General features: G+C 42.8%; 1 protein-coding gene across 1 annotated transcript in view; it reads right to left on the bottom strand.

Moving 5' to 3' along the window:
• The window catches only part of UBAC2 (UBA domain containing 2), a 147,195-nt gene that overhangs the window by 112,181 nt on the left and 10,581 nt on the right, over nt 1-24,433 (bottom strand). Inside the window, 1 exon segment of the mRNA XM_036296846.1 lies at nt 571-698. Coding sequence (XP_036152739.1) covers nt 571-698 — 128 coding nt within the window.

A 24,433-nucleotide genomic window follows, 5' to 3' on the forward strand; every position in this document is an offset into this window, starting at 1 on the left:
GCAGGTTTATACACCACAATCTTCACTAATACTCCAACTCACAAATAAGACCCAGCACCAGCATGTTCTATGAAATCAGCCTATAAGTCTTGAAAAACATAGAATTCTGCTCTTCTCAGCAGTGAAAACCCAAGAGAAATCTCCTACTTGGTTTAACCACCACTATAAAAGTAATTCGCAGATTCAACAATCTGTTAGAGCTGAGAGCTTAGATTATCCAATCAATACTCAAACTGATGCAAGTTTCTAAAATGTTAAGCATACATACTAATCACTAAAAACCAAATTTAACATTGTTTTTAATTCTCTTGAAATTGTAAACTGCATTTTCATGTGTAAACGGTGTAACTGAAAAGAGATAGTGTCTAGTGCTGCAATTGCTTCATTAGAATCTGCTTTGTTGAAAACATCAATAAATAAAACTAGAGAATTTGTTAATATAATATTAATGATAAATAGTATTTCTTACAAATTTAGAGGCTTTGAGGGACTAAGAGTAGCAGAAAGAAAAGGCAAATCTAGGGAAAATTTGCCTTCTCCCTTCCCAAAGGCCAATGAAGCAGAGCTCACCTGAAAGTCATCCTTGACTGCTTGGAGGTCATACAGGAAGAACCTCTGACAGTGTGGCAGGAGTAGAGTCAGCAAAAGAGACAGGGCACTGGGGACCAGTAAAAGACTCTTAGATAGAGGTGCCTTGTCTGGAGGGAAAAAGAAAACCGCTTTGAGAATTATTGTTCCTAAGATTTAAAAAAGCACACGAGTGAACAAAGCAAGAGAATTTACTTTTTAAAACAAAAAGAAAGTAAACTGCACAAACTCTGGATCTTAGTTCTAATTAACATATATTTCAAAACATTTACCTACAGAGGTAAGTGATCAAAGGGCACTGGAAAACAAGTGGAATTTACTGGCAAGGTTTTCATTGTTGGCTCTTATGTGAGACCAAACCAAGTCAACAGCCAGGAACTCCCATAAAATACCTTTCAGAACATGGTCACCGAAGTGCAAAGAAATAGAGAGAAGAGTATGCTTTCTATCAAATTGACCGGTTAGCTTTTGAGCATGGGCAGGATTCACATACATAAGCACATTAAAAATAATTAAAATGTGCCCTAACCGGTTTGTCTCAGTGGATAGAGCGTCGGCCTATGGACTAAAGGGTCCCAGGTTCGATTCCGGTGAAAGGCATGTACCTTGGTTACGGGCACATCCTCAGTAGGGAGTGTGCAGGAGGCAGCTGATTGATGTTTCTCATCGATGTTTCTAACTCTCCCTCTCCCTTCCTCTCTGTAAAAAAAAATCAATAAAATATATTAAAAAACAAGAATAATTAAAATGTGGTTAAAAGTGCTAACATTACTGACTGCAGTGGCCTACTGAGATTATCCACCATGAGTATGACTGGAGCCCAAGTCGGTTTTCCATTTAGAGCCTTTTCTAAACATTATGCAGCTTTCAAATTACAACACCATTTCCACTTCCCTTCGTCCATTTCAGTGAAGCATTTTAGCCCGAGGAGCCCCCCCACTCACTCTGCACCCGTTTCCAGGGACTATTTGAATATTCAGGATTTTGTACCTGTTTTGCCTTCTGAACTACATTAAAGATTTCTAAACAAAGGCCACCTGCTTTCTCTTCTCTCTATTAGCAATAAAGCCCAGCACAACCCCTTGTACCTAAGAAAGGTTCAGCTCAACAGGACAGACCACAGAAAGATATCACTGATGGAGACAATCTCAGATCGCACAGGGATCACTTTAAGAGTATTCACAAGAAATTCCCTGGGAGTGAATTTACTAACTACAGTTGGTAATGAGTTTGTTTAAGTATATAAAAATAGCCCAACTGTTTCCTCTCTGATAAGGTCTTGCAACATCTAAATTGGAACCATTAGTACAGTGGTTGCATACAATCTTCATGACTGAGACACAATCAAGGCTCCATGGAATCTAAAAGCTAACAGAGCTCCCATCCCCAAGATAAGAGGTTCCCCATGGCCTCAATAAGTACAGAAGAAACAATAAGTATACATCAAAAGTATAGCAGAGCACCATGGCTGCGAGCTTAATCAACCTAAATTCTATCTCCAGCAGTTTAAGCCTCAGTTTTCCTCACTTGTAAAATGAAGATAAGAAAAGCTACCTCAAAAGTGTTGTGAGAAGTAAATGAAATAGGGGAAACTGCTTCTACAACTGCAATCACATCACCCCAGGAGAATGGGCTTCCTGTAAAGGCAAGCTCCTTTATTTTTCTGACGGACCGAAGATGGAGCAGGGGTGATGTAAGGCAGCTGGAACCATGTTTTCTTCCTCAAGTTGGGCCTCCACCATTCCTTGTGAAATAGGCTCGTGCAAGGATCATTCATGGCTGCCTCTTCCAGGCCAGCTCCTGAGTAACTCGGCATTACTGAAGAAAATCAAATCGCTAAGCCGCAAGATTTCACGGTAAGTTCATAGTCTCAAATCTCAAACTGCTAACACTCTACTGATCAGCAATTCTATTCCTTTTCTCTAGTAAACCTACTCATCAACTTACTTCACACTATCTCATCCTCTCTCCTCAAACCTCCCTGCTCCACACTCCCAACTTGGCTTACATGTCACCAAGTGAATAAATGAATGACATGCTTTAGTATTTTCAGTCATTCTCTAAAATTAACAAGCACCTACTCTTGACCATGTATTATCCTAGGCCCTGGGGTATAGCAGTAAGTGATAGACAAAATCCCTCCCCTTTTGTGGTGCTTTCAGTCTAGACAAGAGAGAAAAGAAAATACACAAATCAAGGCAACTATGCATTATGTCAAATGGAAATAAATACTATAGAAAAATTAAGCAGGCCAGGCTGGTATGGCTCAGTGGTTGAGCATTGACTCAAGAACCATGTACCAACTGTGGTTCAATTCCTGGTCAGGGTATATGCCCGAGTTGTGGGCTTGATCCCCAGTAGGGAGTGTGCAGAAGGCAGTCGATAGATGATTCTCTCTCATCATTGATGTTTCTATCTCCCACTCCCTTCCTCTCTCTGAAAATCAATAAAAACATATTAAAAACAAAAAAGAAATGAAAATTAAGCAGGGTAAAGAGTATGGCTATATCATCCATCATAGATTACCTGGTCTCTTTTAAAATACATGATAGGACTGCCACACACCCATTCCCCCTCCCTAACTGAAGTTAGGTATGGCAACATGACTCACTTTGGCCAAATCAGTAATAGACATTACTTCCAGGCAGATACTTGAAGAGCCAGTGAATGGACTTTCCCTCTGCCAGTACTCAAGATGGTGGCCATGCTATCAGCCAGATCCTAGAGTTAAAGACAGTGTGAAGTGGACCTCCCAGGTGACTTGCCACAGAGGGATACCATCAGTGAGAAACAAACCTTGTCGTTTAGGCCCCTGCTATTGTGGAGTTGCTTGCTGCTGCAACACAACTTAGTTTATCCTGGTTTAGTGGAAAACACAGTGCTAGTAGGGAAAGAGGGGTGCTATTTTACATAGGTTGGTAAAAGGCCCTTCTAATAAGGGGAGATTTGAGCAGAGACCTGTGGAAGTAGGCCAAGCAGATATCTGGGGGAACAGTATTCCTGGCAGAGGAAACAACAAATCAAATGCTTTGAGGCAGGAACATGCTCAACATGATTAAAAAAAACAAAACAGTAAGACCACCAAGGCAGCTAAAAGCAGAATAAGCACAAGGCAGACAAGTAGGATATAAGGTCAAATATGTGGGAGACCAAATAGTGTAGAGCTCTGTAGGCCATCAAAAGAACTTTAATCTTTCCTCTGAGAGTGTCAGGATCAGTCTGAGGGGTTTAAAGCAGGAGTATCAAATCATCAAACATATTTGCAGAGGACCACTTTAGTTGTTAAGTTGACATCACAGGAAGGGGAGTGTAGAAGAATGGAGACAGGTAAGGAGGCTATCATGATGATCCTGGCATGATGATGGCCAGGACCAGAGTGGTTTAGGTGGAGATGGTCAAAACTGGGACATGGTTGGAAGGTACAGCAGGCAGGATTTGCTGGCTGACTGGGTGTAGAAAATGGGCAAATGGAGAAGTCAAAGATGACTCCAAAGTTTTTGTTGAGCAACTAGAACTGTTGCCAGCTACTAAGATGGAAAATTCTGTCACCTTTGCCCTTACCATGCCTATAAGGTCTGAACCCGTCTTGCAAAATGATTCCTAACCCCCATGTACCTCCATCTGCCAGGACTCCACCCCTCTACACCAGTGCTATTCAAAGTAGCCAGTTCACAAGCTGCTACCAGTCCACAGTGAAGTTTGTGTCAGAATGTGAACCAATATACTACATCCTTCAGGGAGGAAGTCTAACTATGAAAAAAATATCATCTGAACTGAGCATATGCTCTGCTCAAATATCACATTATTTGTGAATAGTCATGTAACTATCACCTTTGTTCTGATTTATTTTTTCATAGCACTTATCAACAAATGCCTTATTAAATAGTGATTCATCAAATTTATCATTCAAACTGATTGTAAGATACACCATTCTTTTAGGTGTCACTAAAAAAGAAACACTGACAAATATAATTCTAAATTGTCATAAATTATAAGGTACACCCACTTTCAGAAACACTAAAATGTGAAAAAATTCCATTTAGAATCAAGAAATATGTTTGTGTATTGTCCATCTTTCCATCCTCAGTCCCCATCTAATCTAATAAAAGACAAACAAGCAAATCGACTGTACCTTTGCTGTGCCTTAAGCCACGCCCACAAGCCAATCAGAGTGACTATATGCAAATTAATGCAACCAAGATGGCAGCCGGCAGCCACGGAGCTGGAGCGAGCAGGAGGCTTGTTGCTCCAGTGATGGAGGAAGCCAAGCTTCCCGCCTGCCACGGCCAGCTCTGAGCTCCACTGAAGGCAACGAAGGTTCAATTATAGAAGGTAAATAAATCCCAGAATAAAAAAAAAAAGAAAAAAAGGAGAGGCTGGGAGCTTCTGTCGCTGGGGGGCTTGGCCAGCCTGAAAGCAGCCCTCAGCCCCTTACCCAGACTGGCCAGGCAACCCCAGTGGGGACCCCCACCCTGAAGGGGGTGTGACCAGCTGCAAACAGCCATCATCCCCTCACCCAGGCTGGCAGGCACCCCAGCAGGACCCCCACCCTGATCCGGGACACCCTTCAGGGCAAACCAGCCGGCACCCATCCATACACCAGGCCTCTATCCTATATAATAAAAAGGTAATATGCAAACTGACCCTAACAGCAGAATGACTGGGAATGACTGGTTACTATGACACACTGACCACCAGGGTCCAGACTCTCAATGCAGGAGCTGCCCCCTGGTGGTCAGTGCGCTCCCACAGGGGGAACTCTGCTCAGCCACAAGCCAGGCTGATGGCTGCCAGTACAGTGGTGGTGGTGGGAGCCTCTTCCACCTCCTCAGCAGCACTAAGGATGTCAGACTGCAGCTTAGGCCTGCTCCCCGCTGGCAAGTGGACATCCCCCGAGGGCTCCAGGCTGCCAGAGGGATGTCTGATTGCCAGCTTAGGCCCAATCCCCCGGGGAGCGGGCCTAAGCCAGCAGGTGGTCATCCCCCGAGGGGTCCCAGACTGTGAGAGGGCACAGGCCGGGCTGAGGGGCACCCCCCCTCCTCCAAGTGCACAAATTTTTGTGCACCGGGCCTCTAGTTAAATATAAGCTCCCTGGAGGCAGCAACTTAGTCTAGTATGTTTACTGTTGCAGCATTCCCCATGCCTATAACAAAATCTGACCCATAGGGGCAGTCAATAAGTGTTTGTGTATTAAAAAGTGACTGATGTATAAAAGGGACTTGATAAATACTGATGGAAGAAAAGCCCAAGTGTCCAGCAATGGATAACTGAACAAACAAAATGTGGTATATATATACATTGGAACATCTATTCCCTCTTAAAAAAGAAGGAAATTGTGATACAAGCTACACTATGGATAAACATTTTGGACATTACCCTGAGAGAAATAAACCAGACACAAACAGATAAATACTGCATGACTGCACTTATATGAGGTACCTAAGTTGTCAAATTCATAGAGATAGGAAGTAGAATAGTGGTTGCTAGGGGCTGGGGAAGGGAAGAATGAGGAGTTGTTTAATGGGTAAAAATTTCAGTTTTGCAAAATGAAAAGAGTTCTAGAAGTAGATGCACAATTTAATGTCATTAAACTGTATACTTAAAATGGTTAAGACAGACACTAGCCAGTTTGGCTCAGTGGATAGAGTATAGGCCTGCAGACTGAAGGGTCAAAGGTTAGATTTCAGTCAAGAGCATGTGCCTCGGTTGCAGGCTTGATCCCTAGCCCCAGCTGGGGCACATGTGGGAGGCAACCAATTGATGTTTGTCTCATGTTCATATTTCTCTGTGTGTGTGTCTCTCCCCTTCCCTTCCACTCTTACTTAAAAAAAAAAAAAAATGGAAAAAATATCCTCAATTAAGGATTAAACAAAAAAAAAAAAAAATGGAGGGGGGGGAGAAAAATGGTTAAGATGGTAAAATTTGTTAAGTATCTATATATATATTGTTAAGTATCTATATATATAAAAGGCTAAGTGACAGTCCGACCATCTGGTAGGTATGATGCACGCTGACCACCAGGGGGCAGACGCTCAACGCAGGAGCTGCCAAGCTACGGTGTCTTGGCAGCAGCAGTTCTCAGGTGACACACCCTGGAACCAGAGAGAAGGGAGCCCAATTCTGGGGTGTGTCCCCCAAGAACAGTCCTCTCGCAATCTGGGACCCCTTGGGGGATGTCAAAGAGCCGGTTTCAGCCCGATCCCCACAGACCAGGGTGAAGGATCCCCACCTGCCAGAGGAACCCCGCTCACTCCACAGACGCCCTTCGAGCCGCGGCACCACCCCAAGTGTGGCTGGCCAGGGAGGAACCACAGGAAGTTGGCTTCAGGTTGTGTCCGGCATATCTCGCCCAGTCCCGCGCCACCAGCCACCTTCTAATTAATTTCCTTTCAATGTGCACAAATCTGTGCACCGGTGCCCTAGTCTATACATATAAAACCCTAATATGCAAACAGACCGAACGGCAGAACAACCAAACAACCAGTCACTATGACGTGTGCTGACCACTAGGGGCGCGCGCAGAACATGGCAGGCATCTGCCACAGCAGGATAGTGGAGCAGGTGAGTGGGGGCGCCAGAACAAGGCGGGGTGCTGGTCGCTGTCATCAGGGTGAGACTCTGGTGGTTACTAAAATTTTTTTGCTCCCATGTACCACGGTCTCGCCCAGGGCTCACACCTGCTGCCGGTGTCGGCTCTGCTCCATCAGCGAGTGCAAGCCAGGCCGGTGCCGTCAGTGTGTGGAAGTGGCGGCGGTGGTGGTGGGCGGTGGCGGCAGCAGGGCTACGGGCAGACAGGGGACCAGGGCTGCGATGGGAGGGGCTGGGCAGGGGCACAGAGGATGGGCTGAGACCCGCCCCTGTGCCCATCACAGCCTCATGGCCCCCAGTTCCTTTCAAGGTGCATGAATTCATGCACTGGACCCCTAGTATTTTATAATGATTAAAAATTACAATTAAAATAAATAAAATCCTTACTGAATTAATAACTGGCCCCATTTACACAACCATTTTAATTCTGTACAGGATTAAACACAAGCCTAACAATATAGAGCTGATAACTTAAATCAGATAATTCTACTATTAAGTCTTCCTCTTAAGATGAGCAAAAATCAGATCCCCAAAATTTTCAATTGATAGAACCAAAAAGAGAAACAGATAAATCTACAATATAGTTAGAGACTTCAGTGCTCCTCTTTCAGTAATTGATAATACAAATAGACAGAAAATCGGGGTTGTGGACTGAATTGTCCCTTCCCCCTCCCCACTCCCACCCCCAAATTCATACACTGAAGAATTAATCTCCAATGAATATATTTGGAGATAAGTATTTAAAAAATTATTTAGGTTCAATTAAGATCCATAAAGGTGGGGGCCCTATCTACACATACAGAGGAAAGAGCATGTGAATACACAGGGAGAAAATGACTATCTACAACCCAGGGAGAGAAGCAAAAAACAAATTTGCAAACACCTTGATCTTGAACTTCTAGTCTCCAGACCTGTAAGAAAACAAATTTCTGTTGATTAAACCACCCCATCTCTGATATGTTGTTAATGGCCATCAGTAAGAATACAGAACACTTAAAAAAAACAATATCAATCAATCTGACCTGGTTGATATTTATAGAACACTCCACCCAACAACAGCAAATGACACATTTTTTAAGTGCTTATTCTCCATGGTAGACCATATTCTGAGCCATAAAACACTCAATTATTTTTTTAAAAATTAAGGTCATGCAAAATGTGTCCCTGACTACAACAAAATTAAACTAGAAATAAAAACAACAAAAAAGATGGATGGAAAATACCCCAAATACCTAAAAATTAAACAACATATTTCTTAATATATCTAGGTCAAGGGGGGAAGTCACAAAGGAAATTAGAAAATATGTTAAATAGAATGAAAAGTGAAAGTACAACCAAAATTTATGGGCTGCAATAAAGCAGTGCTCAGAGGGAAATTTATAGCATTACTAGTAAGTGCTTATATAGGAAGAGAAATGGTCTCAAATGATGATGTAGGATACAAGCTTTTAAAAACTAGGAAGAAAGAAAGCAGATGAAAAAAAAATAATTAAAATCAAAGCAGAAATTAATAAAATTATATATATATATATATATATATATATATGAAAAATCAATGAGACTAAAAGCTTATTCTCTGAGAGGATCAATAATATTAATACACCTGTAGCAGATGATCAGGAGGAAAAAAGAAGATAATTACTAGTGTCAGGGATAAAAGAGGGGACAGCACTATGGATCCCACAGATATCATTAGGATAATAAGAGTTTGCACAACATTGTGAAATGTACTTAATGTCACTGGACTGTACACTTAAAAATGGCTGAAATGTGCCCTAACCGGTTTGGCTCAGTGGATAGAGCGTCGGCCTGCGGACTGAAGGGTCCCGGGTTCGATTCCAGTCAAGGGCATGTACCTTGGTTGCAGGCACATCCCCAGGAGGGGGTGTGCAAGAGGCAGCTGATCGATGTTTCTCTCTCATCGATGTTTCTAACTCTCTATCCCTCTCCCTTCCTCTCTGTAAAAAATCAATAAAATATTTTTTTTTAAAAAATGGCTGAAATGGTAAATTTTATGTACGTACTTTTTATCACTAATAAATATTTTAAAGGGATAAGATATTGGAAACAACATTTGCCCATAAAATTTGACAACTTAGATGAAGTAGACAAATTCCTTGAAAGATATAATCTATCAAAGCTCACTCAAAAAGAAACAGATAACTTGAATAGTCCTATAGAAATGAACTCATAGCTAAAATTCTTCCAACAAAGAAAAATCCAGGCCTCATGACTTCACTGGAGAATTCTATCAAGCATTTAAGAGAAAAAGAATACTAATTCTACACAAACTCTTCCATCATAGAGAAAAAGAAAGAACACCTTCCAAATCATTTTATGAGGTCAACATTACACTGCTACCAAATGTAGGGCGGGCTATAGGGTTAAGCCTCGGACTGACCTGTTGGCAAAGCCACAAACAAGTCCCAGCTTAGAGAGCACAGTCCTCTTAGCATAATTAGGCTTGACCTTATGACACTCCCTAGATCCTTCCTAGGTAGCTAATGGGCTGTGAGAGGTGCAGCAAGTGCTGCCAAAACAAGTGAAATTCACAAGAACATTGTAACTATGGTGACCACTGCCTTGTTTACCTCTGGCTATAAAATAAAGGCTCAGCTTGCTATCTGGATCTCTCTCTGTGGCCTCAGCCAGGCACAGGAAGTTCCACCTAGACCCAGCTTATTCTCTTTGTCATTTCTTCATCCTTCGCCACCCTCACTTAGGCTTTCGAACCCTTGGCTGAGCTGGCTTGGCACAACCAAAACCATACAAAGACATTGAAAGGAAACAATACACCAACATCTCTTAGGAACACAGATGAAATTTTTCTTCAACAAAACATTAGCAAATTGAATCGCGCTATACATAAATAGGATAATACATCACGACCGAGGGAAGTTTATACCAGGAATACAAAGCAAATATATCAATGTAATTCCCTACATCAATAGAGTGAAGAAAAATGTACTGTATAACTCTATTCACACCCTGCACAATTATCTGCTTATTCTATGAAGCCAATTTTTGTCAATTCATGAGGCAAAACTTGCCACTTACTGTGTAGTCAATGATAAGCTACTGGCTGTGTAGTCAATGTTTGGCTACCTCTTTGATCTAATCTTATTAATTACTAGAGGCCCGGTGCACAAAAATTTGTGCACTGGGGGGGGGGGGGGAGGGAAGGGGGAGGTCCCTCAGCCCAGCCTGTGCCCTCTTGCAGTCTGGGACCCCTCGGGAGATAACAACCTGCTGGCTTAGGCCTGCTCCCGGGTGGCAGAGGGCAGGCCCAATCCCTAGGTGCAGCCCCTGGTCGGGCTCAGAGCAGGGCCGATTGGGGAGCTGGGGCACCGCCCCGTCATGCACAGAGCAGGCAGATTGGGAGGTTGTGATGCCACCCTCAGTCACGCTCAGGGTAGGGCCAATTGGGGGGTTGGGGCACCGTCCCCTGTCACACTCAAGGCAGGGTCGATGGGGAGGTTGCGGCGCCACCCCCTGTCACACACAGAGCAGGGCCCATCAGGGGGTTGGGGCACCGCCCTCTATCACCCACAGAGCAAGGCCGATCAGGGGGTTGGGGCGCCACCACTCTCACACTCAGGGCAGGGCCAATGGGGAGGTTATGGCTCTACCCCGTCACACACAGAGCAGGGCCCGTGAGGGGGGGTTGGGGAGCTCCCCCCTATCAGGCACAGAGCTGGGCTGCTCAAGGGGTTGGGGCCCCGCCTCCTGTCACACACACAGCCACAGGGCGATCAGGGGGTTTGGGCGCTGCCCCCTGTCACGCTGATCCCGGTGCCGGGAGGCATATTACCCTTTTACTATATAGGGTAGAGGCCTGGTGCATGGGTGGGGCCGGCTGGTTTGCCCTGAAGGGTGTCCTGGATCAGGGTGGGGGTCCCCACTGGGGTGCCTGGCCAGTCTAGGTGAGGGGCTGAGGGCTGTTTTCAGGCTGGGAGTGACTGAAGTTCCCAACTGCTCCTTTTTTTCTTTTTTTTTCTTTTTTATTCTGGGCCAGCTTTACCTTGAGGCTTGGCTCCAGCTCTTAGGCCTCCGCGCACTGAAAGTAGGTTTCTGGCCTTTGCTTACAATGTTGCGAATCTGCTGGCTGAAGTCCGGCGGTATTTGTTACAATGTTTCTTAAACTGCCCGCTCAGAGGCCTGCAGCCGCAGACGGGGAATGTTGGTTTCCTCCAACGATCCTCCGTCACTGAGGCAAGCAAGCCTCATGTTAGTTTCAAGCTGCCTGGCTGCCGGCCGCCATCTTGGCTGACAGTTAATTTGCATATCTCACTGATTAGCCAATGAAAAGGGTAGCAGTCGTACGCCAATTACCATGTTTCTCTTTTATTAGTGTAGATGATCAACATTTACTGAGCATTTTCCAAGTGCAAAATACCATACACAGTACCATACTCCTGACACTCACACCTCAGGCCTTTACACCCGCTACTCCCTCTACCCCCAATGTTCTCCCCACATGCAGCTTATCATGATCATTCAGTCGGCTTTTCTAATAGCATCTGAGAGTGGCTTTTACTCATGATTTTATTGCTCTGGGGCACATCACCCTGCTTATTTCAGAGCATTTTTCACTATTTGAAATTATTCTCTGTTTACTTCTTTGTCTCTCTCATCAGAACACAACAGTCTTGCTCACTGTTATATTCCCATCCTCAGAATAGCACCTGGCACATAGTACTGGCACAGAGTATTTGGTGAACAAATAAATTATATGAGGTAGACACTATTTTCTCCAAATGTAAACACGAAAAAACTGCAACTCAGCCTAGGTTCCACTGAAATGGAAAGGTAAGACAAAGGGTTGGATACAGGTAGTTTACTTTGGAATGTGATCCCAGGGAGCTGAAGTGAAGGACACAGAGAGTGAAACAGGGAGGGAGTGTCAACACACGGTTTCATTAGCAGTTGGACACTGCTATGAGTGATTGATGTTTCTGACAAGTGCTTGATCCCAGGGGATTTTCTGAGAAGGCTTGTGAATGTATTCGCAGAACTATCACCCAGGGAGGACACAGGAAAGCAATTTTATCCATCATCCCTCAATAATCTAGAGTGGCCAAAGAAAAGAAGCTCCAATGGAAGGAATAGAGATATAAGCGTTACCAAACCAGACTGGTTTACACCAAACAAGGCTGGAGAAACAGATGGAATGAATGAAAGGTGAGACCGAGCACACCAAAACGCTGTCTGAAGTAATGTTGAGGAAATGGCAGAACCAAGTTCAAACCCTGAAAATTGGACCACAAATGAAACTGCTTCTCATGCTGCATTGCCACAGATCGCCATGGTCCAAAGTGATTTTCACCTGCGTGGTAGGGTTTCAAGTGAAAGACATTTTTAGTCACAAATAGCAACCACAGAAATCAAAGTGGTACCCTGTATAACAAAAATAAATGCAACTGTGAATGGGGATATAAAAGAGCTGAAGTCTTGGGAGGGTGCAACACAGAGTGGGTATTTATTAAATGCTAAACTGATAAAAAAAAAAAGTTTAAAAAATATATAAATACTCTGCCCCCAAAACATCTGCATCTAGGAATTTAGCCCAAATTATCATAGAGGTGTATAAATTTTTTGCTACAAAAATGGTCATCACAGCCTTGTTTATGATCAGGAAAAGACTAGAAACAACATGAATGTCCAATAAGAAAATGGGTAAATTATGTTTGATCAATTAAAATAATCATCAATTTTAAGAAGTAGGTTGTAGAAATAATATTTCATGCCTTGGAAAAATGTTCCTAAATAATAAGTGCAAAATATTTCTAATATGTAATTAGGTATTCTGGTAAATTAGCAATACCTTTTTCATCACATGACACATAAACTAATTACTAAAATTCTCAAACACACCAGGAAAAAAAAAAGATATAATTTTGATTCATTCACACCAGATGGCTATTGTTGTGTTGGCTCTATCATTTTTTTTTATTTGACACCTAAGTGAAAAGAGGTCAGTGCCCCTGACTAAAGAGTCAGGTATTGCATGTTTTAAAAATTCTTGCAGCACACAGGTTAAAAATCGCTGTATTAAATAAATAAAATGTTATATACTACTTCTTTAAAAAGTAGTATATAAATTCCTGGGTGTTTTTTTTTTAAGCACTTATAAAAATACTAGAGGCCCTGTGTACATAGTAGCTCTGATTGGCTGGCGGGCGTGGCTTAGGGTGTAGTGGAGGTATGGTCAATTAGCATCTTTGTCTTTTATTAGTGTAGATTAACTGATAATCTAAATAATCTGTTCATGGAAGATTTTAATTTTTTTATAAAAATATTTTTTAAGGATTAGAAAAATAATTTTTATTGGACTAGTTACTAACTCAGTAATGTTACTAAATCCTTATGCACTGAAAAAAGGCCAGTCACTAGCAATCTTATGACCTTGCTATAAGTGGAACCAGAAAGTGGTTCATACATGAAGAACCCAATCAGTGATCAAATGAAAAGTTAAAAACAATTTTCATCTGCAACAGGTCCTTTTACCTTAGAAAAAGAGATGTTACAAATTTTGATAACAGACAATACATTAATCCAAAAGTAAAAATACAAAACATCCATGGCAAAGATAGCATAAAACACCAAAATTTAAGACATTTCCTTTTGGGTCATCTCCCTTTTGGTATGACCAAAGTACACAGCCATCTCTGTAGCAGCAATGAATAGCAATCAGGCTTGGTGACTGTGTATTATCCTAAAATAATTATTACAGTATTTGTTGATTATGCCAGGCACTGTGCTAAAAAAAGCACTTTCTGTGTAATACCATCTCAGTGAATACTTACAGTAACCCTGTGGCAACAATGAGTTATCTGCATGCTCTAGGTAAAAAATAGGCCACGAAAGGTTAACTAACTTGCCCAAGGTCACAGCTAGTTATTAGGAGGGCTGAGATTTGAATTCCGTTCTGCCTCACCCTAATGAAAAGTTTTTCTAATACATAACAGGGAAACATGATGTCTTTATATCATGGTCCATTCTAAAGGGATTTTCACCATTATTTTTTAGTATTTCACATGTATCTTTTTGGTTCCTCAAAAAAGTTAAACATAGAATTATCACATGACCCAGCAAATCCATTCCTAGTTATATACCAGAGAACTGAAAAATAGATGTTCAAACAAAAACCTAAATATTCATAGCTGAATCATAATAGCCAAATAGTGGAAACAATCCAAATCAATAGGTAAGTGAATAAACAAAATGTAGTATATCCTTACAATAGAACATTATTCAGCCATAAAAGAAATTAAGTACTGATACATGTTACAATATGGATGAAACTTGAAAACATAATGCGAAGTGAAAGAAACCAGATATAAAAAGACACATATTGCACAATTCTATTTACATGAAATGTCCAGATTAGTAGTTGTCAGGGGCAGAGAGGACGAGGAAATGGCCAATGACAGCTTAGTTAGTACTAGGTTTCTTTTCGGGGATAAAAATGGTCTGGAATTACAGTGGTTGGTGATGATTGCACAACAGTGTAAATGTACTGGAAGTCAATAGTTGTATACTTTAAAATAGATAAAATGGTAAATTTTATGTCACATGAATTTTACCTGATTAAAAATATGCATCATTTATGCAATGAAGACACTCACCACAGGTCTTGCAGAGATTAGCCACATTGGCTGTTACAGAAGCATTGCAGCTGAAGATAGAAGCAGGAGGTGGAGATAGGACAAAGAAAAAGGCAGCAAACCCAGCAACAGCGCCTGTTCCCACACGTCAGCCATATAAACATATACTTGTCAAAAACCCCAGTGTGGTTCACACCACTGAGAGGAGTCACCATATCCTACCATATCGGTTTTTCTATTTCTGACTACTTAACTAGTTGTAAACTTCTCAGGGTTCCCACAAAAATGGAATGATTTGGTGTCTCATGAAATAATTTCCCTAAAGTTTTTCATCAGAAAGAGGCTAAACCAAAAATAAGTGTGGAAGTTCACAAAAGTGCAGTGACCAATGCATCGCAAGGGATACCTTCTGTTCCCACCATGATTTATTCTGCAGACCTACTAGCTCCCTAGAAAAAAAGTTAATGAAACTTATCCTCAGTGACCAAGTAGGGAGGAGGGAGTGCCTTCTGGTGGTCATCTCAACGAAGACTCCCATAAAACTGCCCAGGAATCAAAAGGTCCCAAGTTTGTTTTTGTTACTTATACTCACTTCCCTATGATGTCTAAAAGTAAAATGTTCTAAGCCATCCATGAATCCGCCATTGTTCCTAATAAATCAGGAGACTTCAATGATACTGGGCACCTGCCACACTGATGGCTCCTCACACAAATCACCAAACAACTGAGGAGAGTACTTGCCTTGTGAGGGCAGCCAATAAAAACTTGTTACTAGACTAATCCCTGTAAATTGTATCAGGAGAATGAACAAAAGAAAAGGCAAAGAAATTTCCAGGGGGGAAAAATGGCATGAAGGAAAAGGGCTTGCTTTGTAGATACAAAAATTTAGGGGGGGGAGGATGAGCAATTGAAAACTGTAAAAGGAAGTTCTAAAACAGAGCCTAACATAAAGGCTTGTGTGCCAGCAAAAATGTGTCACCTCTGCAAATTATCAACAATGCATTGGGCACCTATACGTTTATTTTGGTCCTGCCGCTATGCTGGACTCCAGTTTATCCTTCTTAGAAAGATTTTATACAAACACTAGAGGCCCGGTGCACAAAAATTTGTGCACTCAGAGGGCAGGGGGTGCCTCAGCCCGGCCTGTGCCCTCTCATAGTTTGGGACCCCTCAGGGGATGACCACCTGCTGGCTTAGGCCCACTCCCCGGGGGACTGGGCCTAAGATGGCAATCAGACATCCCTCTGGCAGCCTGGAGCCCTCAGGGGATGTCCACTTGCCAGCAGGGAGCAGGCCTAAACTGCAGTCAGACATCCTTAGCACTGCTGAGGAGGCAGGAGAGGCTCCCACCAGCACTGCTGTACTGGCAGCCATCAGCCTGGCTTGTGGCTGAGCAGAGCTCCTCCCATGTGAGAGCGCCCTGACCACCAGAGGGCAGCTCCTGCATTGAGCGTCTGCCCCTGGTGGTCAGTGTGTGTCATAGTGACCAGTCATTCCCAGTCCTTCTGCTGTTAGGGTCAGTTTGCATATTACCCTTTTACTATATAGGATAGAGACCTGGTGCATGGGTGGGGGCCGGCTGGTTTGCCCTGAAGGGTGTCCCAGATCAGGGTGAGGGTCCCCACTGGGGTGCCTGGCCAGCCTGGATGAGGGGATGATGGCTGTTTGCAGCTGGTCACACCCCCTTCAGGGTGGGGTTCCCCACTGGGGTGCCTGGCCAGTCTGGGTGAGGGGCTGAGGGCCGTTTTCAGGCTGGCAGGTGACTGAAGCTCCCAGCCTCTCCTTTTTTCTTTTCTCTTTTTCTTTTACTCTGGGATTTATATATTTTCTATGGCTGTCACTGGAACTGAGAGCCGACTTTAGCTCTGAGGCTGGCTCCAGCTTGAGGCCTTGGCTGCTGAAAGCAGGCATCTGGGTTTGTTTGGGTTCTATAATTGAAACTCTGTTGCCATCACTGCCGTTCTAAGCTCCGAGGCTGACTGGCTGAAAGCAGCTATCTGGAGCTTGTTTAGCTTCTATAATTGCAACATTGTTTCTTAGACTGCAGCTCAGAGGCCGGCAGCGGCAGGCAGGAAACCTTGGCTTCCTCCATCACTGGAGCAAGCAAGCCTCCTGTTCACTTCAGCTGCCTGGCTGCCGGCAGCCAGCTTGGTTGGCAGTTAATTTGCATATCGCCCTGATTAGCCAATGGGAAGCGTTTGGGGGTATGGTCAATTTGCATGTTTCTCTTTTATTAGATAGGATTAAGTCTTTCATTTAGCATAAAAAACAGTAATTGTTAAAAAGTGCTAATTAGACAAGGGATACAATTATAATGAAACTAGAGGCCCGGTGCACGAAATTCATGCACAGGGTGGGGAGGGGGGGTGGCCTCAGGCAAGCCTGTGCCCTTTCATAGTCCAGGAGCCCTCAGGGGATGTCTGATTACATTTTTAAAAAATCACCCTGTACTTAATTTTCTTACTAACTCCTCCTTTTAAACTCCTCTCACTCTCACATTCTGTTTCTTCTTTTTATTTAACTTATTTTCTTGGCCTCACCCCATTTTAGCATCCTTCTCTTTCCTTTCTTTCCTTCCCTCCCTTTGAACCTCCCGCGGACCCTCTCCCTCCCTCCCTCCTCTTCTCTCCCTTTATTCCCTGTCTGTCTCCTTCTTACTCCTCCTCCCTCCCCCCCATTCGCCTTTCCCTTGTGAGCCTTAACCCTGCCTCCCTCCTTCCTTCCCTATTATTGCCCCCCAAACGACCACCCCCCACTGCCATGTTCACTGGTTTCTCTTTTAAACCTTCCCCTTTCCTCTCTGGGACCTGCTCCAGCCCCGCCTGAGTGTACTTTGATATTAAAGCCCTGGCCAGGCCTTCACCACCCCCAATTCCCCGGCCTCCCCACCACCGTCCTCCTCCCATTCCCTGCCTGGGATGCCCCAACTTCTAGTCAACCAAGTACACTTAATGCACCACCAACCTAACCCTGGCCAGTGTCTTCGGGGTCCAGCCCTCGGGGACGAAAGAGGTACCCTCCTTAGTGTCCGACTCCACCCCAGCTAAGCTGCACCTACCCTCCCAGCACGGGGCGCCCGGCCCAGTAAGGGTGGCCAAGGCCTGTGCAGCCTGGGTGCTGCCGCTAAGGAGGAGCACCTCCGCCCAGAAGGCCTCAGACTGTTCACCCCTCCATCCTGAGACCCGCGTGCACCTCCCTGCCAATGGCCCATGCCAGGGGCCACCGCCCTCCTCCCGCTCCTGGGCGGGGCTCCTCTCTCTGTGCTGCCTGCGCCCCGCCCCTCGCCAGGCGCACCTGCTCTGCCCCCCTATGGTCGCCAGCCCCCCCAGCATGCAGCCCTGCGTTTCCTTCCCTTTTCCATTCCTGCGTCTTTTTCTTGTTCCCTTTCTGTATTTCTGTTTCTCCTCTCGGCCTGTCTGCATGCAGGCCTGCCTTCCTCTCCCTCTCCTTTCTTATCCCCTCCTATCGTATCCTATCCTACCTACTCTGGGCCTTGCAGCTGCCTGAGCAGGGAGCAGGGATGCAGCCTGATGATCTGTCGTTATGTGATGGTGTCCCAACCAATTTGCATATTATCCTATTATTAGATAGATAGTAATTTTAAAAGCCAAAAGAAGAAAATTATCAATGTTGCACATAAATACAGGATAAATTATTCAACAGTAGAAACAACTCTGAAAAGATGAATCAGGAAGCTTGTTGATAGTACCAAACCTATGTGATAAACTGTAAGAGGGGGAAAAAGTAATTTTAAAAGGGTAAAATGAGTGATTATTGGCAACAAAATCTGTTGTAAATTCAAGGGCCTCAATGGGCTAGGCAGGTATCAGTGAAACAGGGAAAGTAGATGGCAAAAGTGCATGATCAGTAGATTTTTTTTGTCACCTAACAATTCAGCCCTGGTGTTGCCAGATAGTCACCTCAAGAGATAAGAGAAATCTAGATTTTTGTTTGAAATACTCCAACTTTAAAATGTTGGAAGGTAACTCTCCTTCCACCCCTCTACGCTCACCATCAACACATAGATCAAACAAAACTCATCTGTGTGGCCTGTCAGTTTTCAAAGTCTGGCCTAGAGAATAATCACTGAGATATTTAATAGAACAATGTTAATTTAAGACAGGGCTAAGAATCGTAAGGCCAAGAGTGATGAAGTGTTGTTGGTAACAGCTTCATGAGAAGCTAGGAATGGTACTGTATGTTCAATGATCCAGTGAATCTTGAATCAACCCAAGTAGATTGACAAGTAAGGATACGATAGCTACAAAAACATCCACCAGAACATGTGAGAAAATAGGGCAGGGAGTTATCTGCTCAGCAGATGTTTAATGTAGAAGTCCTAGTCTAATTTTAAAGCTTTGATGAACTAAGGAACCTCTTCCACTCCTGTTCGATAGAAAAACATAATAAAAACAGCTTAAAATCCTTTTTAGTTTGGATGTGCACATGGCCTTTTAGCACCTAATCTGTTTGTGAGTAGAGATGCTAACCACTGGTGCTAAGCATCTCTAACCACTGGGGCTGAGATTGCCTAGTTGATGGGGAGAAAAAGCCTCACTTAAACTCTAAACACTAAAATTAATTCTGAAAGGGTTAAATAATCAAATAAAAGCAATGAAACAAAAAAGATAGCAAGATAAAATTACAGTTCAAGACAGCAACCTTGTACCCCTTCCAGTCATATTGAAATAAAAGAATCCTCAAAACACCAGAGAAATGTCTCCTTCCAAATGAGTCCAGGAAACTAATAAATAAATACCAAGATCTAGGGAGGGACATGAGCAATCAGAATAATCTAAATTAGTCATTAGATTCATTAGAAATAATTATTCATCAAAATTATTTCTCAAACTTCAACCATTCCCATTACAGCACAATTTTCGCTATATCCCAGTATCACCTACCCTATTCTTTAATATTTTCCTTTAAATCACCTATGATTTAGTTAAATTAACATATTATAAAGGAAACTTTATATCACTATAGTAAGTGGAAATTGTCACTTTGTCTTCAGTAGGTGGTAACTATAAAAATAAACACACCTTATTATATTCTAACTAGAGGCCCAGTGCATGAGATTCATGCACGGGGGGGGGGGGGGTGGGGGGGGGGGCGCGGAGAGGTGCTGGTGGTCCTTCAGCCCGGCCTGCAACCCAAGCTGGCAGTCAGACATCCTTAGTGCTCCTAACACCGCTGCTGCGCTCACCAGCTGTGAGCCCGACTTTTGGCTGAGCGGCACTCCCCATGTGGGAGCGCACTGACTACCAGGGGCAGCTCCTGCATTGAGCGTCTGCCCCCTGGTGGTCAGTGCATGTCATAGCGACCGGCTGTTCCACTGTTGGGTCGATTTGCATATTAGCCTTTTATTACACAGGATATTATTGTTGACAGAAAAATCTGGGCCTGCCTCCTATTCTGTTACAACAGGAAACTAGCTCCTTTTAGGGAGGTATTTCAGACTAGCACCAAATTGAGACTTTCTCTAATACAATCAGGATGAAAAAGAACAGAAAAGGGAGTCATTACCTTACTTTTGTTTCAATGGCACTTAATGTTGGGCCCACATCTTCTTCAAACCATCCCCAATAGTATGAGAGCTACCCCTGCACTTATAACAGTTAGGCCAGTCAGCCCTTCCACAAACCCCCACCCACACCCCCTGACACAATCTCATATTCTTTCTCACACAGAGCCATTCGTTCAACCATCCCAGCTGAAGAAAAGACTTGGTCCCCAAAATAAAATCCAAGAAATGCTCTCCAAAGAAAGGGGACAATCTACTTATAGAGAACATGCAGAGGGTTGGAGGACTAAGAAAAAATAAAGAACTTGGGGCAACTTTAAACTTCTAAAGGAGATGACAACCTTGATAACATGGAATGAGGGGTGAGGAATGGGGGAGAGGATAGTAAGAAAAGTGCCCCAACCAGTTGTCCCATGCACTGAAAGGTCACCAGTTTGATTCCCAGTCAAGGCACATACCCAGGTTGTGGGTTTGATTCCCGGTCGGAGTGCATGCAGGAGGCAACAGATTGATGTTTCTCTCTCACATTGATCTCTCTCGCTCTCTCTCTCCCATCCTTTCTTTCTCAAAAAAAAAAAAAAAAAAAAAAAATCAATTAAAAGCATATTTTAAAAAGAAGAAGGGCAGCTTTACTCAGGAGTGAAATTCACAAGAAGGGCCAAGCCCATCTCACTTTGCCACCGCAGGGGATTTTCACTGTCCTTGGCCCACCACCTTTCCCCCACCTCTGCACCCTATATGGAAACAAGCCTATTCACATGCTCTGCAAACTTGAGAAGAGTCTACAGTCAGCCCTGCCTTTTAAGGTATGAGCCCCTTAAGGACAAAAACCTACCCACAAATCAAGAGGAAACCCACACCAGCTATTTGCTAATTCAGTCTTTCATTATACAAGAATGGCCAAACAAGCATCAGAAAGTTGACCACCAGTGTCTTCTACACAAAAAAGTTTACTCCAGCGAGATGCCAGGGAACAAAACAAAGATGAATCCAAGAAGAAAATAATGCAAAATTCAAGAAAGAGCAGTAGTTGTGTGTGGAAAAATAGTGAAAGAATGTCACAAGAAATTGGGAGACTCCCTGAAACAGCACAGGTTTTCTGACCTAGGGCTCTGTTTTCTTCTAGGCCTCTAATCACACACCTTGGTTCTACAGTAATTAGACCACCATAATAATGTAAATATAGCTATTGTTTTGATTTTCTATAGAAAATCAACCTATGGACAAAGTATGGAAGGCTTCATTATCAATATAGAACAGATTGTAAACACACACTGCACATATGCAAATTCCTCATCTAATCTACAAAAAGAATCTATAGTTGACAAATCAATAGAGGCACAAATATATCATTTAAAGTTATAATAGTCTTTTTTTTCCCCTGGCTGCTTGAAGATTGGCCAACATCATGAACAACACAGTAACTATCTGGACCAGGAAGTTCATAACCAACAAACTACTTCAGTGAAAACAAATGGTCAATGACGTCCTTCACCCTGGGAAGGTAACAGCACCTAAGACAGAAATTTGGCAAAAACTAGCCAAAATGTGTACGACCACACCAGATGTCATCTCTGTATTTGGATTCAGAACACATGTTGGTGGTGGCAAGACAACTGGCTTTGGCATAATCTATGATTCCTTGGATGGGGTGGGGAACCTTTTTTTCTGCCAAGGGCCATTTGGATATTTATAACATCATTCATGGCCATACAAAGTCATCAACTTAAAAATTAGCCTGCTATATTTGGTCAAACATTTAATTAGCTCACCCCTAATGCCCTGCAGGGCCAGACCAAATGATTTTGCAGGCCTTATATGGCCTGTGAGCTGGATATTCCCCACCCTTTGTTTACTAAACAAAGGTATCCAACAGGAGGTCCTAGCACAGTATGCTTTGTGAATAAGGGTAGCTACTATACCTCTTTCCACTGTCATGCTACATTCAAAGGACTAAAGTGACATAAACAATGAAAAATTAGAACAATGGCAACACAACTTATAAAGTCTTGAGAAAAATGTCTGGAAAAGATTACCATAATTTAAATGAAGGCTAAATTACAATGCTCATGTACAATCATAATTTAAATGAAGGTTAAAACTTAAGCAATGTACTGCATGGTGACTATAGGTCATAATACTGTATTCTATACTTGAAATTTGCTGAGAGTAGATTTTAAATGTATCTACCACACACAAATAACTATATAAGGTGATGGATATGTTAATTCATTTGACTGCAATAATCATTTCACAAGTCTGCTGTAAATATATACAATTTTTTATTTGACAATTATACCTTAATGGAGGGGGGGAAATACAATAAACTGTACAAAACAAATTTTTGTTTAAAAATAAACATAAAACAATTTTTAATTAAAAAATAAACTTGCCCGACTGGCATGGCTCAGTGGTTGAGCATCAACCTATAAACCAGGAGGTCACAGTTCAATTCCCATTCAGGGCACATGCCCAGGTTACGGGTTTTCTCTCCATTGGGGGTCATGCAGGAGGCAGCCAATCAATGATTCTCTCTCATCAATGATATTTCTATCTCTCTCTCACTCTTCCTTCCTCTCAGAAATAAATAAAAATATTTTTATAAGTAAATAAATAAACTTAAGGAGACCATCACAGTACCAGTGTTACACCAAAGCACAATTGAAAAAATGCTAGAGTAAATTATCTACAAGACATTCTTTTTCAGGTTGTATCTATTATAATTCCATAGAAATGCATTTTTTAAAGTAGCTTGATTTAAGGTAGTTTCTACCTTCATTACTAAAATATATTGAGACAACTTGGGAAAAGTTGGAGAAGGAAGATAATTTGACTAATAAAGGAAGAGAAGGGGAAAAGAAGAATATGCAAACAAAAATAACTACAGCACATTAACTACTACAAAAATAACCGAATCTATGTATATAAAAGGCTAATGTGCTAAGTGTCTGAATATGTTTAAAGTATTACATATAGTATTACATACATCTCCTTTTTCTCCCTAAAGTCATTTTTAACGAGGCCAGCCAAATGATTCTTGGCCCCCAAAACAGAAACCTACCTAAAACAAGATAATAAAATTATAGTTTCCACTAAGGTACCATGGACTATTGTATATCAAATAGAGGTTTCACACCAAATTCAGAATTTACAAAGAAAATTAATCAAAAGCAGTCACATGACTCAGACTTCTCTCAGTCAGATTATAAACATAAAAAGAGTGAATGAAACAGTGAAAGTTCTCTACAGTGAAGAGAGGACATTAACTGCTGGGGTCCAACCCCAGCAGGTCCAGGGGTCCCCAAAGGTGTGGACGGAGTCGGTGAAGAAGGAATGACACGGAGACAGCGTTCAGTTGATCAGCAGCCTAGCCAGGATCTCTAGCCAAGTTCTGGTCAGGATCTCCAGCGAAGTTCTGGTTAGGATCTCCAGCCAGGTTCTGTGTCCATGTTCTCTTGCTAGGTTCTCCAGCCAGGTTCTCCAGGTTCTCCAGCCAGGTTCTGTAGCCATGTTCCCTCGCTAGGTTCTCCAGCCAGGTTCTGTCCAGGTTCTCCAGCCAGGTTCAGTCACCAGGTTCTAGTCAGGTTCTCTTGCCATGTTCTATCCAGGTTCTGTAGCCAGGTTCTGTCTCTAGGTTCTTCAGCCAGGTTCTCTCGCTAGGTTCTGTCTCTAGGTTCTGTGGCCAGTTTCTGTCCAGGATCTTTTGCCATATTCTCTCCAGCGAAGTTCTTCTGTCTCTAGGTTCTGTGTAGGTTCTGTGTCTAGGTTCTGTGTCTAGGTTTTGTGTCTAGGTTCTGTGTCCTGTTGTCTTGTTACATCTGTATTTATACCAGTTGATTCCAATCCTATCAATCTCTATTCCAAAGGTTAGGGCGTTTCTTATCTCCATTCCAGGGAGTAAAGATTATGTAGCTTAAGCATGACTGTTTGTAGTTAAAGTGATTAATTACCCGCCTGGCACTTAGTTAAGGGGTTTTATTCCCTCCCTAACTTCAGGGGAAAATCCCTACCTGGGGAAACAACCTTTCTCAGAGAGGTGACCTTGGTTAAAACACATAGTGCCAAGAAGGTGAGCAAACATATTAAGAACAGTATGCCATCTATGCCAGGTCCCTTGAAACAGCAA

This window comes from Myotis myotis, unplaced genomic scaffold, assembly GCF_014108235.1.
Source record: "Myotis myotis isolate mMyoMyo1 unplaced genomic scaffold, mMyoMyo1.p scaffold_m19_p_3, whole genome shotgun sequence".
In the NCBI taxonomy this organism is placed as follows: Eukaryota; Metazoa; Chordata; class Mammalia; order Chiroptera; family Vespertilionidae; genus Myotis; species Myotis myotis.